Source organism: Carassius auratus, chromosome 21 (assembly GCF_003368295.1).
Source record: "Carassius auratus strain Wakin chromosome 21, ASM336829v1, whole genome shotgun sequence".
In the NCBI taxonomy this organism is placed as follows: Eukaryota; Metazoa; Chordata; class Actinopteri; order Cypriniformes; family Cyprinidae; genus Carassius; species Carassius auratus.
In genome coordinates, this window is record NC_039263.1 from 16,084,315 (window position 1) to 16,103,515 (window position 19,201).

The 19,201-nt window shown below is 40.8% G+C and overlaps 1 protein-coding gene across 1 annotated transcript in view; it reads right to left on the reverse strand.

Moving 5' to 3' along the window:
* The window catches only part of atp2a2b (ATPase sarcoplasmic/endoplasmic reticulum Ca2+ transporting 2b), a 33,776-nt gene that overhangs the window by 8,230 nt on the left and 6,345 nt on the right, over positions 1-19,201 (reverse strand). Inside the window, exons 4-8 of the mRNA XM_026196309.1 lie at positions 15,767-15,871; positions 10,662-10,800; positions 3,702-3,782; positions 2,546-2,631; positions 1,315-1,779 (exon numbers count right to left, since the gene is read on the reverse strand). Coding sequence (XP_026052094.1) covers positions 1,315-1,779; positions 2,546-2,631; positions 3,702-3,782; positions 10,662-10,800; positions 15,767-15,871 — 876 coding nt within the window. The remainder of the gene's footprint in view (positions 1-1,314; positions 1,780-2,545; positions 2,632-3,701; positions 3,783-10,661; positions 10,801-15,766; positions 15,872-19,201) is intronic.

Here is a 19,201-nt window from a genome sequence, read left to right on the forward strand (position 1 = left end):
AGCACTGAGGACAATCAGATCCCCCGGATTTGTCAAGAACGGGAAGAGAATAAAAGATGAGAGCGAGTGGGATGGTAAAGTGGAACAGTGTTCCTGTTCTAGTGCTAAAACCCAGCGGACAACATTCGAAAGATGGAGACAGACGTGTGTGTGTGGGAGAGAGGAGGAGACAGGCATTAATCTCAAAGGCGCTGGGCACTGCTGAGAATGAAGGCATGATTAGCAGAAAAAAAAGAAACCTTTCTAAGCTAACAGTTAGTGAGAAACAGGAAAATGAGAAAGTAAATTAAATCCAAACTAGGTGCTTGGGTGGCAAATCTCTCAAATCCATATCAGGCGAACGTTAGGCGCCTCAATAAGATGCAAGTTCACTAGTATTGTGCGTGTCTGTAGCGGAAACAGTGCAGGATGATTTACACGTTTAATACAAGTACAAGTTTAATACTTGGGGTCAGGGTTAACAAGATTGCATTCCTTCTGTTGAAACGTTGCTAATTTTAGATGCACGCTTCCCATATAGTATTATTTTAGACAGTCGAGGCAAATGGGACATTTAGGGTAAAGATTATTTTGGTTCAGCCACATCCCCAGCATTCACAGAAATCATCTCTATTGAGAATAAAAACTAGTCTGGTACGAATTTCAACATTTATAAGGCAGAAAACTGATTGAAATCAGCAGCGCCACACATTCGGCTTGTATGCATGTACAGTACAGCCCACAGCGAAGGAGCTGCTGTGGATCACAGACAGATCTCACACACTAGGTCAGTTATGCAACACTACCGCAAGTAAGTGACTACTGCATACTGATCAGCTCTCACAGGAAAGGTGGAAAAGAACGGAGAGAGAAGAACAGATGAGGGGGAAGACAAAAGTTGAGAGGAGAAAAGTACAGGATGAGGGGGAGAGAATAAAATAAATCTTGGAAAGGAATCCTGTCAAACAGGAAAACAACATAAAAGAGAATCAAAAAGCCAACTGGGGTGGTCCAACAAAAGGTCATGAGGAACGCAAAGATAAAACCAAATTATTAATCATGCCAATATCAAAGCTGCAGTTTAATAGTTTTCCCACGGCTTTAAATCATGAAAGTGTCTTTTTTTTTTAATGAGTATTCGAGCCAATTTTCTGAAGTAATATTGCTCTTGGTTCTTGGCTGAACCCCAGCCCGCAAATTTCTAAACAATAACAGACTCACTGTTGCCAAGGATTGAAATTATGGCCTAAATGCAATTTGTAATAGCCGGGGGTTGTAAGTGATTATTTTTCTCTTTGATGAGCCCTGAAGCTGGAACATCCCCAGCATTCTTACCCTGCAAACGGACATCTGGTTGGTGGTCAGTGTGCCGGTCTTGTCCGAGCAGATGACCGAGGTGCAGCCGAGGGTCTCCACCGAGGGCAGAGAGCGTACGATGGCATTCTTCTTGGCCATGCGACGGGTGCCCAGAGCCAGACAGGTGGTGATGACGGCGGGCAGGCCTTCGGGGATGGCGGCCACGGCCAGTGCGACAGCGATCTTAAAGTAGTACACGGCCCCGCGGATCCACGAGCCGCCGTGAACGGGATCGTTGAAGTGTCCGATGTTGATCATCCAAACGGCGATGCAGATGAGAGAGATGACCTTGGAGAGCTGCTGGCCGAACTCATCCAGTTTCTGCTGCAGCGGCGTGCGCTCCTGCTCTGTGGCTGCCATCTCATCACGGATTTTGCCGATTTCGGTGTTCACGCCCGTGGCAACCACTACACCCACTGCTTTGCCTGCAGCAATGTTGGTACCCTGTAAGAATGAAGTCAAAGGGGTGTTTTAGAGCTACAAATTATGATCATACCGAATATAAACAACCTAACATCTCCTTTAAGTTTACTAGTGACTTTCCTAAACCATGCAGATAAAGATGCACAAACCACACAATATTCAAGATTTTAAATTAAATAGGAATCTACCAGTATTGGATATTTCACCGTGAATGCTTGTTTGGGTAACACTTCAGAATAGGTAACACCTATTAATTGCTTGTAAGCATGCATATTACTAGAATATTAGCAATGTATTAGTGCTAATTAATAACATATTAAAGCCTTATTCTACATCCCTAATCTTACCCAACACCTAAACCTTACTAACTATTAATAAGCAGCAAATTAAGGATTTATTGAGAGAAATGTCTTAGTTAATAGTTAACAACTGTTACCTATTCTAAAGTGTTACCCTTGTTTGCTTTATATTTATTTGTAGATTACCTTTGCCATCATTTATAGTTTTTCTTTAAAGCATTAATAACTTAATAAGTGTTTAAATGTAACTTTTACATTTGTATCCAAATGTTTTGATGCCTGTAGCATTAGTTTTGAACAGTTTTCGTTTTTATTTTAGACAACAGAGTACATGTTTTAATTTTGTTCATTATGAGCTGTAACAAAAATAAACATTGGCTCACCACTTTCAACCTAATTTTTAAAATCTGGAATACAAATTTCTTACATCTGGACAAAGCACCACAAATAATAAGCGGACGGCAGTCATCATCAGAGGTGTGACTTACAGAGAAGAGCATGTTCTTCTTGTCCTGGTTCACAGCACGAGGGTCAGGGACAGGGTCTGTGTGCTTGATTACTGACACAGATTCTCCTGTGAAGATACAGATGACAAGATGGTAAAATCAAAATTCCACTACTACCACCTGACTGCCCTCTAAGCTTAGAGTAGTACAAGAGGATAGCAGTTCATCAGGCAGGAGGCCAAATTTAATCCTTGACGGGCGTGTGTGTAATTGCTTAAACAGTTCAGTACTGGTCAGGATGGCAAAGAATCCCAACAAAAAACAGCCATGGATGGGGCATCTAAAAGATGTGGAGAAGTCAAACGGACCATTACCAATTAAGGCAGTGAAGCAAGACCTGACTCCTCCAAGAACACTTGCTTACTGTCTTTCCCCCTTACTGGACTGCAGAAACTGTGCACAGCTGACCTCCCTTTAAAATAAGCAGCACTGAACCTTCTCAGAAAAAAAAAAAAAAAAAAGACAAACCTTATTTTTCCACCTCAAATCAACTACTGAACTGACTTTATAAGGTGGGTTACTGTGGCAATGTTTCGCGCACCACTGTTCAATTGAACATCGGTGCTCCTCAATTTGCTGAAACTTTATTTAACCTTTTAAGTTTTGCGATTAGATAAAAAGATGCTGTGGAATATATATAAGTATTATAAAGGCTGCTAAAATAAAATCTGGGTAGAAAAATACTTTCTTTAAAGTCACATTTTCTTTGACAAAGTCAAATTAACAAACAAAACAACGAATGGTATATGCATATGCACTTTACTTTAAATCTTGTTCATGCAAATCCAGGACAAATGCAAGCACCAGTAGAAGGTCTGCCTTTTACTAAGTTTAGTGAACTCTAGGCAGATATTCACATTATGAAAGATATTTGAGCATAACAATATATATTAAACTCAATTCAGTACAAACTAAGAATACAAATTTCTAAGACACATATAGACTGCTAGAGGAAAGTGAAGTATTTTTAAAATTTTGAATGTAGAATTTGTAGTGTTTAAACATTCTAAATTTATTTAAATGCTATGTGGGTTTCTTTATTTATAAAACATGTGATGTATCCTGTTGCTGATAAAACTTTTTTCACCTGCATCACCTTCAAAAAGCCAACTTGGATTAATAAAACCATTGTTCTCACCTGTTAGAATGGACTGGTCCACCCTCAGGGTTGTTGACTTGATTGAAGTCAAGCGAATGTCAGCAGGAACTTTGTCACCCACTAAAAGGAAACAAAAACATGCTGTTAGATGGAGATAAATCCAGTGCTTGCAGTGAACAAACGCCAGAGAAAAAAACTAACATGGTCAGGGTGTTCCAAATTTATATTCCGAAATAAAAGAGCCAGAACACTTCAGAAGAAAGGTACAAGCAAAGCAAAACAGCAGTACCACAGATGACAGTAAAGGTGCCACTACACTTTCAAATGTCAAGTCCAAACCATGAACCTCCAAGAAAGAAGCTCTTGAATCTCAAGTATCGGCTTTACACCTAATGGCTTGGCAATTGACTTTGCTTTCAAAGGATGAAATGAAGGCCAAAAATACACCACTCCTCTAAAAAGAAAACAGTACAAACCATGTTGTCATGGGTTTAAATTTCAACAGTTTTTTTCAGAAACCTTTCAGGGCGCACTTCCTAAGTTCTAAAAGGGGGGGTGAAATGCTCGTTTTCACTCAATATCCTGTTAATCTTGAGTACCTATAGAGTAGTACTGCATCCTTCATAACTCCAAAAAGTCTTTAGTTTTATTATATTCATAAGAGAAAGATAGTCTGTACCGTTTTTTCCTGGAAAAACATGACCGACTGGAGGCGTGACGTGTGGGGCGGAGCTAAAGAATCACGAGCACCAGTAGGCTTTTGCGTTGAGAGCGTTTGGAAGCTGTGACTTTACCTTGAGGAAAAAACCATCACCCAAAACAAACCATGACTAACAGTCAGATTCAGCCGTTTATTTATGATCCAGAATCAGATCCCGAGGCTGAAACTGAACGAGAGCAGCAGCAGCAACGACTCGCTCCGAGCGGGGCTCGAACCCGGGTCTCAGATGGGAGGCGGACGCACTAACAAGGAGGCAGAGATATTTTAAGCAGTTTTACTCACCGCCTGTGGTTCCAACACACAATCGTGACCCTTTTTCGTTGGGATTGCATCATCCTTAAGAAATAAACGATACGCAAATCCGTCGTCAAACTGGGCCTTGTTTGTAAAACAAGCATTTTCGAAAAGCAGGGAACAAACACAAACACTTGCACAACTCCGTTGATGCTCTGTAAAAATAAACTCCATCCACTGGTCCCTTAATGCTGTTTTTCTTTGGTAATCTGTGCAGGGTTGTCTTGCCCTGGCAACCAAAAACACATTCCTTTTGTGACATTTCGCGACGCTCTCGCTCTGATCAGTGAAGTCTGTTGTGCTCTCAGTGCTGTGCTATACGGGAGCATGCGCTCTTCCGGCAGACGTGCCCTCAGGACCCATATAACGAAATCCCGCTCCATCTAACGTCACACAGAGCCATACTCGAAAAAAACTTTCCGAAACTTTTGACAAACCGGAAGGAGTATTTTTGGAACAGAAATACTCCTTCAAACGTACAACTTAATTTTTGAAACTTTGTCCATGTTTAGCATGGGAATCCAACTCTTTAACAGTGTAAAAAACTCAGTATGCATGAAATAGCATTTCACCCCCCCTTTAAGCAAGCTTTACAAAACAAAATATCCTAAGAATTATGGCAATGCTTCATCTCATCCAGGCCTTTTGAAGTCACACATTAGGATCATCTCAGCATCTACAGACACTGTTGTCAATCTGCAGACCGCCAGCACCTGGTAGCTATATTTGAGAAAAGCCTCTAACAACATTTTTCTGGACAGGACCTACAGTGAAGAGGTTAATGAACAGCATCAAAAAGCTTAAAAACGTTCTTGTTTGACTTGTATGTGCACAAAAATAGACTGCGCTTCACTCTTTCCACAAACAGAGGGGGGTTTAGTAATTGCTACTAGGAAAAGAGCAAATGTAAATACCTTAAATCTTTTCCAAACAAATCTCTTAATGAGCAAGACGGCAGATACTTGAGCTCGCTAAAAACACTTGACGTTTATTAGTCATTTGAGATGGTGTCCGTTTGAATCGAGTGCTTGACGTGTAAATCATGTTTATGAAAGGCCAGGCAATGACGAAGAATCTTTTCACAGGATGTTCTAGGTGGAAAGAACTTCAAATAACCTGAGGATAAGGTCCTGGATGCTTTGCCTTTTCTGGACTAAGTTTTCACCAAAATGCAAGCGTACTGATAGGCCTCTATGCCCCTTTTAATGGACTGGAAGGTATGAGTAGTGGTATCAGAACAACACCAAACACGTCCTAAAATGGAAAAGCTATTTTGATATGGTGCATGGTCAAGCTAACACAACGTAAACAGATTTTGTTTTAGATGAGACTGTTAGTGCATAGAATGTAGAGATACTTACAAACTATAAATAGTTGACATATCACATTTTGTGCAATATATTACATGTATTGCAACTGAACGTTTAATTAGATTTATTCACCACACACTTAGATGATGAAGTGCACTCAATTCCACTCTAAGAGGTATTAAAAATAAAAACTATGATCCAATTTTTTTTAAATACAAATTCAAAATGCCCCTCAACTAAACTAAAGAATGTGGAACATAATCCAGTTATATAGCCTAAGTTAGAAAAAGGTCATGTAACAGGGTAACCTACTTTTAGATAGACAAGGAGCGAAAGTCTTGTAGGAATAGATTGTAGAATTTTTTTTTAAAGACTGTTTAATATTTTAAAAACACTGGTTATTGGCAAAGACTCAAAGTTAAAAACTGCACAAGAGTAGAACTCGTAACCCAAAGGTTGCAGGTTCGAATCTTATACCAACAGGGATCGTAGGTGGAGGTAGTGAATGTACAGCACTCTCTCCCACCTTCAATACCACAACTGAGGTGCCCTTGAGCAAAGCACCAAACCCCCAACAGCTTGACCCGACATCTTGACCACTAACATGTTATGGAGCTTTTTCACTGCGTGGAATGACTCGACTCGGCTCAGTACGGCAGGGCATGGCTCGACTCTGTTTGCGCTTCCAGTGCAGTTTAGTACCTCTTTAGAGTGGGTGGGATTATTCACGTTGTTATAGTTGCGCCGCCTCAACTACCGCAACTGAAAAACTTTTTCATTCTGCGTCGCCCCATCAAAGCTCTCACTGCATCTGTCTCTCAGCTTATCAATGTTTAACATCTGTACTTCCTCAATAGACCATGAAACAGCCATTTTTTGGTTGTGCTCATTCAAAACAGTTACGTTCTATCTTTCGCTGGCTGTGCCGATTTAAATCTAGCTAGTTCTGTTGCGTCTCTGTCGCAAGTTCAGTGATGCAGTTTGCAACGGTTCTCTCCAACCAATCAGTGATCAGAGTTTACAGGTCACGTTTTGGTAATAGTACGGTTAACTTGGAACTGAAAAGAGGTACCAGGAACTGTACCAGCAGGGAAACCCCCCAAAAGTGAACCGTACTGTGCTGTACCGTACAGTGGAAAAGCGGCATTAGTAAGCAAACTCTAGGGAGGTCTAATCCCTTCTTCAAAGGGAACATCCTCGCATTGTCCCGGATTGTCTTTGGCTGGCTTGTGTAAAGAACGCTCTATACTAGCTTAATTTGCTGGAGCTCCCTTGGGGGCTCTTTTCAAGGGAACCAACATTGAGAAGCCACAAGTGCAGTGACAACCCAATTACGTAAACACACAGGGCCGGATATGCTCCCTGTCATACAGACAACTTGTCCTCCAAAAGCCTGTTCCCACTGTTGCCGATGGGACTGATAGGGTGGACAGCAAAAGAAGACAAAGAGCAGAACACCTCCCCTTCAAACACTAGGAAAGATAAAAAAAAAAAAAAAAAAAAAAAAAAAAAAAAGTTTGGCTCACTGATTATTTATCTCGTCAAAACTGGTCAACTCTTAAATGAACATCCTGTCTCGGTCCTTCATTCATGCTCTTTGGTGGTTGTTTAGGCTCCAGGCCTGCAGTAAGGTCATGTCACAGAGTTTTATGCACAATGAAACACCCAACCTGAGTGACTGCAGAGCAACCTCGATTTAGTATTTCTAAGGAAGATTCCCATGAGTCAGAGCCGTAACCATAGCAAAGGAAACAATATTCATTCATGGAGGACACAAAACAAGTGCGTCGCTGAGAGGAAGACGACATAAATTGTGTACAGGAAGTAATACAATGAATATAAAACCACAGGTTAGTCTACACTGGCTGCTTGTCACTTTCCCTCCGACGTGATCTGCAATCACACTGTAGTGGTTAGCATGTGGCAAAGGCAGTTGGATAATGTTTCTAATGCTTTCCATTACACCTTTTTAAGGTCAATTCCTCAAGTGGGTTGCATCAGCATTGTGCCGTACTGCACTATTTTGGGTCAAACAGGGACTAGGTCTACACTTCTCCCCATCCCCCAGCATCCTCATGCAATTTGTCTCCTTGGCTGATGTCCCACTACACTGATGTTATATATATATATATATATGACATTTTAAAGGGACAAATTATTTCCTTAGCTTGACTGAAATTGAAGTGCATGTAAACATTTTTATTTCCCTGCGTCATGCGGTTGCATCACATTCCAAGCCCTGTGGGTTTGATTGAAGATACGTCACGCAGACCTCATGAGGGAACAGGGGATCATCGCTTTTCAAACATCACTGCACCATCTGCTGAAGGACAGTTCGGCGACCTCTGAGCGGAGTCTGGAGGATGCACGTGGATGCTGAAAATTCACTCAAAATCAGCTGTGAGCTCTGGTGTCTCTTGATGGCAAAGCTGCACATCGGCTGTCTCTAGATGAACACTTAACATTCCACTCACGAGACTTTCTTTCCACCCTGCAGTCACCTTCCTTCGCTCACTTCAACACCATCTATTCACTACATTGTTTGCCTCCATGCACAAAGGGTTAACCCAAATCCATTTACCCAGCTTTATCCCTGCCACAAAGGAGTTTTAGAGAACCAGACCCCTTTATGTCCTCTCTCTCCCCTTCACCAGGAGAAAAAGGAATGCAGTTCTCTCTCCCCATCTCTGACTGCAGTAGCAAGTAGAAACTGTGTTGTAGAGTGATGCAGCTCATGCAGGACAACAGTACCTAAACCCCAAGTAACATAGTAAAATATACTTCCTTCCTAAAGTGCCTTGGATTTAAGCCTTTAAGGGAAAATGGGTTTCAGAAAAAAAATGGTCGCAAATGGGGCTCCTAAAGTTGTTGTTTTTTTTAGCAGCATAGTTTTTTTGTTTAGTTTTTTTTTTGTCTGAAGCCAAGCTTCTGCAAAAAGCATCTTTAATATCATCCCTTAGATGTATCCTGAGCAACTCCAGCACCCCCAAAGAAGTACTGTGGAGCGTTTAATTTTGCATGACCCATTCGTTTAGGCACACCTCACAGGTTATGTAACTGGTACAATCACCTGGTTGCATTACTGCAGGGCATTAGTCAGAGCCCCGAGAACATTCGCTTCTCCATTCCCCATCCTGCTGATGGGGGCTCTGCTGTATCATGTAGCACTACCCCTTTCACCTCATGACTAAGCAGCTATTTAACTCCACCTGAAGCTTTTGAGCAAACATGCGGTAATATAAAGGTTACACATGCGCACAGCATAAACTGAGTGTGCGGGCCTGAAACAAAAATGACAATCTCTTATGCACTTATGATGAAGTGTTTTGGTAATAGCTTGGTCACGGTGAACTGCTACTTGCACACTAGATGAAAGAGTCTTAACAGCCGGCCAATTGGTGAAACACTATAAGTGAAGCAATAAGGAAGCACCTAGTGATCTATTCCAGTGAGCAATGAGACGTGGCTGTACATGACGCAATATATAGAGCAAGGGGCACTCCTGATAATCCCTATTCACGTGGGAACTCTTAACTCTAAAAGTTAACCAAATTACAAAGTACACGACCTTTACAGTAGTACTCTTCCAGGAAAATAGATAAAAAATACTGGCGACTCATCTTGCATTATGCAAACTATTGCCTAATAATAATAATAAAAAAATAAACTAAATCATAAACCCTTCCTACCTTTAAGTAGAAATAGTGGCAAATATTTTTCCAAACAAATAATGGTTGAAAATGTGTTTTTTTTTTTCTGATTATTATTATTTTGAAGGCATTTTCTAAATTTTAACTTAAGATTTTTTAAGCAACTTTAAGAGAAATTTATTTAGCAAGGATGCTTTCAAAAGTGTCAACATTTACCAAGTTACAAAATATTCCAAATAAACCATATTAATGCTGTTCTTTTAAACTTTATATTCAAAGAATCCTGAAATGTCTAGAACTGCTTCTTAAGCAGCAAATCATCATATTAGAATGATTTCTAGAGGATCATGTGACACTGAAGACGCTGAAAATTCAGCTTTACCATCAGTTGAATAAAATGCATTTTAAAATACAAAAAAAATAAAAAATAAACTTCACATTTAAAAATGTTTTACTGTATCTTGTATCAAATTAATACAGACTTGGTAAGAATCATCTTCAACTTCCTGTTTTAATAGGAAATATGTTAGTAACAGAAAATTGTGAAACTAATGCCACATAAGTCACATAGTAAAAAATAAATAAATAAAATGAAGGGAACAAAAAACAACAACATTCTCTCTCATTTCTCAACCATTACAAAGCAACACCATCCATTAATTTCACATTTGTGGCAATTAGTGGAAAATGAAATTGACAAAGCAACTTGTTAATTCAGTGTGTTTTCTTGAAGTACCAGCAGATCTCTTATTGGTACTCTCTTGGAAGTCTTTACTGCAAAACTCATGAAACACAACCTCTCCAGAGGCAACCGTGTGATCACACACAAAGGTTCAGAGAGAGTGTGTCACTGTAAGCCTAAACCACTGGGAAACCAACCTGTTAACACAGCAGCCGTACCATATGGATGATGGCACTGGCTGCTTTACACCTGTTGCTGATAAGTTCCCACTGCTGCTAAGACTTCACCACTCACCTAGGCTGAATTTAACATAAAAAATAGTCACTTAGTTGAAATTCTTACCAGCAACTTCCACAATGTCCCCGGGTACGATGTCCCTGGCTTTGATCCTCTGTACGGTCTTCCTGTCCTGGCGATAGACCTTGCCCATCTCGGGCTCATACTCCTTGAGGGCCTCAATGGCATTTTCTGCATTTCTCTCCTGCAAGCATAATGGAAATGGAAATTAGACATTTTCATATTTCTGGGACATCCTTTTAGACATAGGAAAGCATAAGAACATGTTTATATCAGGGGTTTTCAAACTAGGGTAAAAGGGCTGCAAGGGGGTCCACAGAAACATTCAGAGAAAAAAATAATAATAAAATGTAATATACTAATTTTTCTTCAGCAAGACACATAAACTTATGTCAATTTCAAATAAATACTGTTAATTTAAATCAAAGAATCCTGAGAAAATGCATCACGGTTTCCACAAAAAACAAGCAGCTCAACTATTTAAATCATAGTTAAGAAAAGTTTCTTAAGCATCAAATCGGCATATTTGAATGATTTCTGAAAGATCATATCACAGTTTAAATGAATTAAAAAATATATACATCATATGTATGCACAGACAATTTTTAATTTAAAGCATTTAGTTTTTCCTCACACTGATAGGGTTCCTCACAAATTGGATAATCATATTTGGAGGTCTTTCTCATTATAAAGATTGAAAAACCACGGTCAATAACAATTCTTAAAAGTAGAATTTCTGCACATAAATAGGCTATACAAAACACTTCTACAATTTCTATACTTAAGACAAATCTTGAAAGGAATCAAATATGCGATAAATGGAGCTGAGAACTAAGACTCCAATTTTATTAATAATAGCCAAAACAAAATTAGCCAAACGCTTTCATATAGTAGAATATAGCTGTTCAAAATACAAATCTGCAAAGCTCAATTCAGTGGCATCCTTGAAACGCAAAAAATAAACCAGTGCCACATCGGCTCACCTCACTATAAGAGGCACTGACCTCTAGTGCTTATTCTGAAGTAAACCGCTGCATTTGAGGCGACCTTATGCTTTCCGCACAATTAATCCCTTGGGGCACAATTACTAATAGTGGTAGCCTGCTTGGCAGAGCATTTGGCAGCAGACTTTCTGTGGCTTCTCTTGCATGATGGGAACACAGAGTATTATGTCAAAGAAACAAAACTAGTGTGCCTAAGGGAGAAAAAACTGTTTCAAGGTCCAGACCCAGACAAATTAAGGGGGAAAGGTTGTGGTCACCAAGACATTTAAGGCAATAAGCTATAAATACACAAGCCACAAAAGGCAGATCGGTATCGCTTCTCTAATAAGCAACTTTAGGTACATAACATTGAAATCATTCTAACCACAGTTCAGGGCATCTTTGATAATATTCAGGTAGCTTATAAATAGACAGAAATGACTCATGTGCATCATGTTAATGATGAGAAATAAAGCAGAGTGTGAATGCAAACACCTCCTGGGATTGATCCCGGATCGGGGACCTAGTAACATTGCCGGGTTCAGTCCTATGTTTCAGTCCTGGGAACTGGCGCTGTGTGAGCAAAAGCCAAAACTAATGCCGTAAAGGGTGTGTCGTAGTGACTATTTTACCAGGTGTTTTGAAGGCATATCAATGTTCGCGATGAAAAAAATGTGTGCAAACTGTAATGAAGCAGAGATCAGTTAGTTCCTCACTTTTCGCACTGAATCTGAGATCGTTCGCTAGCTTAAGTGAAAGGTCTTTGATGTCACATGTCTTTACGGGACCTTTATGGGTTGTGTGTAAACGCACGCACATTCCGGGTAATCACTGGCAGTGTGAAACTGCAAAATCTAGCAACCCGGGAACAATTGCCGGGAAACATTACCAGTGTATTTTCCGGAATCGCAGTGTGAAAAGGGCTAGTGTCAAACAATTTGGCCCACGAGCCCTCATGATCCTCATTTCACAGTTAAAATGAGCAGAACTGAAAGGAGGAAGGCCAATCTAACTCTGTAAGAACACTTTTGATTCAGACATCAATGAAGAAGTAGAGCGCACCGCCTCAAGAATACACTGCTTTCAAGCATGGAGTCTTTCCAACATGTGTTCTGCCAAAATTTTGATTCCGATTAAAGTGATTGCCAAAAGACATTAAAATCAGTGGAATAATTCATGAAATGCTTTTCATTCATATAGTCAGTACTCTAAGTCCATGTGGCAAAGAAATAAACCACTAAAGAATAATATTTTGTTTACAGTGCTAAAAATAGTTGACAAAAATAAACAGACACAATGTACTGTATCATTCAAAAGTGAGGGGTCGGTAGGATTCCTTTTTGCATACATTTGTGATCTTTTGAGAATTCTTAAACCATAGCATTTATTTAAAGGGTTAGTTCACCCCCCTAAAAATGAATTGTCATTACAGGGTTAGTTAGTTCAGCCAAAAATGAAATTAGCTTGTGTTTTACTCAGTCTCAAAGCATCTTAGGTGTATATGACTTTCTTCTTTCAGACGAATCCAGTCAGTTATATTAAAAATTATCCTGGTTTTTCAAGCTCTATCATTGCAGTCAGCGGTGCTGCAGTTAAAAAGTCCACAAGCTGTCAAATAAAGCTCAGACAGTCATAAGTGAGACAAAAATGTTTATTACATTTGAAATATGTATATTTTTCTTAAAAAACTGTGGAGCCGTCTGCAGCACTTTTTTATTATGAATGCACAAGCTTTATTTGTCGACTTGTGTTCAACTGCAACACCCGCTGACTACAATGATAGAGCTTGGAATAGCCAGGATAATTTATTATATAACTCTGACTGGATCAGTCTGAAAGAAGAACGTCATATACACCTAGGATGCTTCGAGGGGTACATAAAACAGTATAATTTTAATTTTGGGGTGATCTAACCCTTTAATTACTCACACTAATGTTGTTCCTAACCCAGAACACAAATTGTGATATTTTTGATAAAACCCAAGAGCTCTAAGACCCTGCATAGACAGCAAAGTCACTACCACGATCAAGATATAATTACATACTAAGGACATCGTTTAAATAGTCCATGTGACATCAGTGGTTCACACATAATTTTACAAAAATAAGAGAATACTTTGTGCGCAAAGAAAACTAAAATAACGACTTAGAGCAATTCTTCTGCTCCTCATCCCGTCTGCAGCGGTGCAATGCCATTGTAGAGAGAGTATCATGACGTATTTGCTCGCTTTCGGTTCGTGTAAACAAAGCATGCAAGCAGCAGTGCCATGCGCATGTGTTGTTTACATGAAGCATAAGCACATGCATCATTACACTCTCCACAATCACATCAAATTACGGTTGAACCCCTGATGTTATATGGTCAATTTAACAATGTCCTTACTACGTTTCTGGACCTTGATCATGGTAGTAACCTTGCGATCTATGGAGGGTCAGAGAGCTCTGATTTTATAAAAAATATCTTAATTTGTGTTCCGAAGATGAACAGAGGTCTTGCAGGTTTGAAGTGAAACAAGGGCGAGTAATAGATGACCATTTTAATTTGTGGGTGAGTTATCCCTTTAAAATATAAAACCTTTTAACATATTCCTGTCTCTTCTGAACCATTTAATGTATCCTTGAGTAAAAGTATTAAATTCAATTAAAAAAAAACTTGCTGACCTCAAACTTTTGAATGGTTGTGCATGCGAATCAGACTCCGTTCTTTGCTGCAGATGTTTAATGGGCCTGTAAATCTACCAGGGAAGGGGAATGGACTGGTGCTTTCTGAAATGAAGTTTGCCCTGGGCTAGCAACTGCTGCTCTCCTCTCTGACTGAAAAAGTGGCCATAGAGGCCAGAGGATAAGTCCTTTTGCATCTCACATCACACCTGCCATTAGGGAAGCAATCCACCAAAGAAATGTAAGAGAAACGCTCGTAGGCATCCTGTGAGGCAAAACTAAATGAAGAATAACTTAGAAAACAGCTAAAATGATGAGCCTAGTTTTAATTTGTTTGTGAACATTTTCTGCTAAAAGCTAGAGCAGGAAACATTGGACAAATTGTCCCTTTTGTTTAAAACCTACCACTGAACAGAAAACAGTAATATTGAAAAATTATTATATGAATTTGCAGTTATTTGAAAACGTATTAGTGAAGGCAAAGCTAATTTGTCAAATGACCCTTCAGAATGGTGTCCAAGGAACAAAAGATCAGTGTCGAAACATTTATTATTAATGTTGAACATAGTTTTGCTGCTTAACTTTTTTGAGAAAAACCTCAAAGTTCAAAACACTTATTTGAAAAAAATCTTTTGTAAACGCATTATAAATGTGTTTACTGTCACTTTTGTTTAATTTAATGCACCCTTGCTGAATAACTAACCCCAAACTTTTGAGCAGTAGTGTATTGAAAAAAATTTAATACATTTTTAGAAGAAAAAAAAAAGAACCAAATGCCCTAAATAATGATTAAACTTCATGTATCTGTTAAAAGATAAGCATCCACTGTCGTATATAGATGACCTCAAAGCTACCAGACATGGACTTCAAGACTATAAAGCCTATTTTTTGGACTTTTTAAAGCATTTTCTACATTTAAATATAGTAATATTATCTGTAAAACTCCGGTCCAAGGCATTCAACACTGTGCTGCTGCCGTGCCCTTTTGAGGAGACCATTTAAAATAGTAGAAAACTACTAGGAGGGGACAAGGCTGAGGATTCTCGGGGCAGTCTGGGTAATGAATGGTGACTAAAATAAAATGATTAGAGAGAAATCTGGGACACCAGTTTCAGGGCCGGTGAGAGGTTCTGGAGAAAATAGGGTCTTGGCTCTATGCTGGAATCCACTGGGACAGCAGGGCTATCTTTAGAAAAGGGCAGGGAAAAAAACGGCCATGTTTTCATTTTCATAACAAGGCAAACTACACTGTACAAGAAAATAGCAGAGGGAAACCAGGATTTAGTGATTAAATGGGACATTACTTGACCAATCTGTCTTTAGCAGACTGGAATCAGTTTAAGTGAAACATCTGCACAAAATTAAAACATGTCAATATCAAAACACTCCTTTGACCTGTGCAAACCAGTAACCTTACAGATATTGTTGTATTATTAACGCTTAGTAATCATTTTGTTCAGAAAATGTATAAAATAAGGCAAAACTGAAAATGTGGTCCAAACTTACCTGCCAGACACCTACAATGGCGTTGGCTATAAGAATTAGTAATATAACAAAAGGCTCCACAAATGCTGTAATGGTCTCCTCTCCTTCTTCAAACCAGGCCAGTACCTATTTAAAAAAAAAAAAAAAAAAAAAAAAACATTTTTTAATCAGGATGTCATTCACATTCACATTTCCTGCATTAATTTGCGGAAGTTTGCCAAATACCTACAACATTACCAAATGTGTGAAAAAACAAAAAACCACCAAGGGGTCTTCCCCTTATAAACCATTTAGTGTATTATGTTTTTACACTTTTTTTTTTGTACCTCAAGCATGTATCTCTATATTATGAGGCTTGGCAGGAGTTGTGGCTTAATGCCATGTGTCAAAACAGACTGTCGTCAGCAACTTCACAAGCACGACTATATTTCATGCATGCCACTTCTAGGCAGTTTAACTGAGACAAAGTACTTAACGAGCCAGCTATGTGAATTTACAGGCATGCTGACACTGTCCAGAGAAGGCCTAGTAAATGCTGAAGCACTTTATGTAATATGATCCAAATTAAGATAGACCAGCTTTCATCAATCTAGATTCTAAGGTTATACCTGGACCACACAAGAGGTCTCACTGGTCAATTCGAGAACGTAATGGCAATATCTAATACTAAATTATGAACAACGGTGTCTTTGCAAACACCAATACACAAACAGAAGCAATGTGCAGTCAGTGCATAAAACAATAGGTTACTTGCGTAACCCCGGTTCTCTGATAGCATTAAGTGAGGTGTCTCACTATGGGATACGCCCCTTCCGCGTATTCCTCAGAAGCCCAATACCATTACGCCAGCCCCAATTGGCTGGCAGTCATGACGTTGCGTCAGGGAGTGGCTCCCTCCTCTTGGTATAAAACGAGCGACGCAACGTCATTACGACATTCAAAACAAGCATACCTCTTCCTCGCTTCACACAGCAAGGAGGGTGATCTGGTGAGACACCTCACTTAATGCTATCAGAGAACCGGGGTTACGCAAGTAACCTATTGTTCTCTTTCAAGCATACGTTTCGGTGTCTCACTATGGGATATCCTAACTCCCGTATTGCCAGATAGCCTGTCTCGAAGTCTCCTGCCACCCAAAAACACTAATATAGGGCTGGTCAACACTTAAGATCCAACGCTCAAAACGGCATGTGCAAACGTTTGAGCTGTAACATCCAGTTTATAGAACCTCGCAAATGTGTGCGGTGAGGACCAACTCGCCGCTTCACAGATATCTTGTAACGTGACCCCCTTAAAGAGGGCCCATGTCGTTGACATTCCTCTTGTTGAATGAGCACGTAAACCAGACGGAGGCGTAAGACCCTTACTGGAATATGCAAGAGAAATTGCCTCCACTATCCAGTGGGATAAACGCTGTTTAGTAATCGGCTTCCCCGTACGCGGCTTCGCCCAAGACACAAACAGCTGATCACTCTCTCTGAACACTTTAGTCCTCTCAGTGTAAATGCGCAGAGCACGCACCGGACACAACGTATTCAGCCTTTGCTGTTCTGCTGAAGCAAAAGGCGGTGGGTTAAAGGCTCTTAACTTGAGAGGAACAATAGAATTGACCACTTTGGGCATAAAAACAGGATTAGGTTTCAAAAGCACCCCTGCGTCCCCTGGCATAAATTGCGTACACGCTGAATTCACAGAAAGTGCGTGAATTTCACTTACGCGCTTCGCTGAAGCCAAAGCTAACAGCAGCGCCGTCTTAAACGACAATAATTTCAGGTCAGCTTTGTCCAATGGCTCAAATGGAGACACAGAAAGCGCATCAAGCACCAGAACCAAATCCCATGACGGAGAGATCGGTTTCGAAACTGGCAAAGCGCGACGCGCACCCTTCATAAACCGGCATACCAAAGGGTGCTGCCCCACAGTTTTGTTATCAAAACCTACATGACAGGCAGATATTGCGGCAAGAAACACCTTTACTGTTGAGAATGCCTTACCCTGATCTATCATATCCTGCAGAAACGATAGGATAACTGCCACTGAACACTGAAAAGGGATTACGTGTCTAGCCGCGCACCAACGCTCAAACACGCCCCATTTACATTCGTAGAGTGACCGAGTGGACAGGGCCCTGGAATTCTGTATGGTTCTGATGACACTGTCTGGCAGACCAGCTGCATTCATATTTAGCCATTCACTGGCCAGGCCCACAGTGCCAGGCGTTCTGGATGAGGATGAAATATCTCCCCCCCCGCCTGTGACAGCAGATCCCTGCGCAGTGGCAGGGACCACGGCTCTGCGTAAAGCATATGTATGATCTCCGCCAGCCAAAATTTCCCCGGCCACCGCGGAGCCACCAGTATCATTCTCAGCCCCTCCTCCCTCACTCTGTGAAGGGCTGGAGATATCAACGCAATCGGTGGGAACGCGTACAGGAGAACGCGAGGCCACTCGTGCGCTAGTGCGTCTATTCCTAGAGGCGCGCTCTGATCCTTCAGAGAGAAGAACAGAGGGCACTGAGCATTGTCCTGTGACGCGAACAGATCCACTGTCGCTCTGCCGAAAATGCTCCAAATTTGGCCAACCACTTCCGTGTTCAGCTTCCACTCTCCATAAAGGGGATTTCCCCTGGACAGCATATCCGCACCCCGGTTCATTATGCCTTGTACGTGTGTAGCTCTCAGGGATAAAAGACTGGCATTGCTCCACAAAATCAGTTTGCGTGCCAACATGTGTAAAGGGAGTGATCTGAGACCTCCCTGTCTGTTTATGTATGCCACAACTGTAGTGTTGTCCGTTCTCACGAGAACATGATGTCCTTTCAGAAAAGGAAGAAAATGCTTCAACGTCAGAAAGACGGCCAGCATTTCCAAGTAGTTTATGTGACAGTGGCTCAGATGGGGACCCCATCTCCCGTTCACTGCCCTGCCCTCGTGAATGCCCCCCCAACCGGACAACGACGCGTCCGTCGTTATGACCTTCCTGGTCTGGACAACGCCCATCGGTGCCCCTTGTACCAGAAAGCACGGGCGCCGCCAGTGACGCAGTGCCAAGACTGCGGCGGACGTCACTCTCACTCTCCTCCGGGAGTGCCGTAACGGGTCTAGTCTCAGAGAAGCTACCCAGCGTTGAAACTCTCTCATAAATAGTCTGCCTAAGGGAATGACTATTAGAGCTGAGGCCATCAGACCTAATAGTCTGAGGCAGATGCGAAAAGAAACATTGTTCCCCTTCCGAAATTCGGCCAGGCATTTCGTAAATTTTATTACTCTCCCCTCTGACAGTCGCGCTCTGAATGTCACTGAGTCCAGTAACAACCCCAGATACGTTATTGACTGTCTGGGAACTAAAACACTCTTTTCGGTGTTTAATTTTAATCCCAGTTTCTGTAGATGTACTAGGAGCATGGCTGTGTGATCTCTCGCTTTGTGCTCTGATTGAGCCGTCACCAGCCAGTCG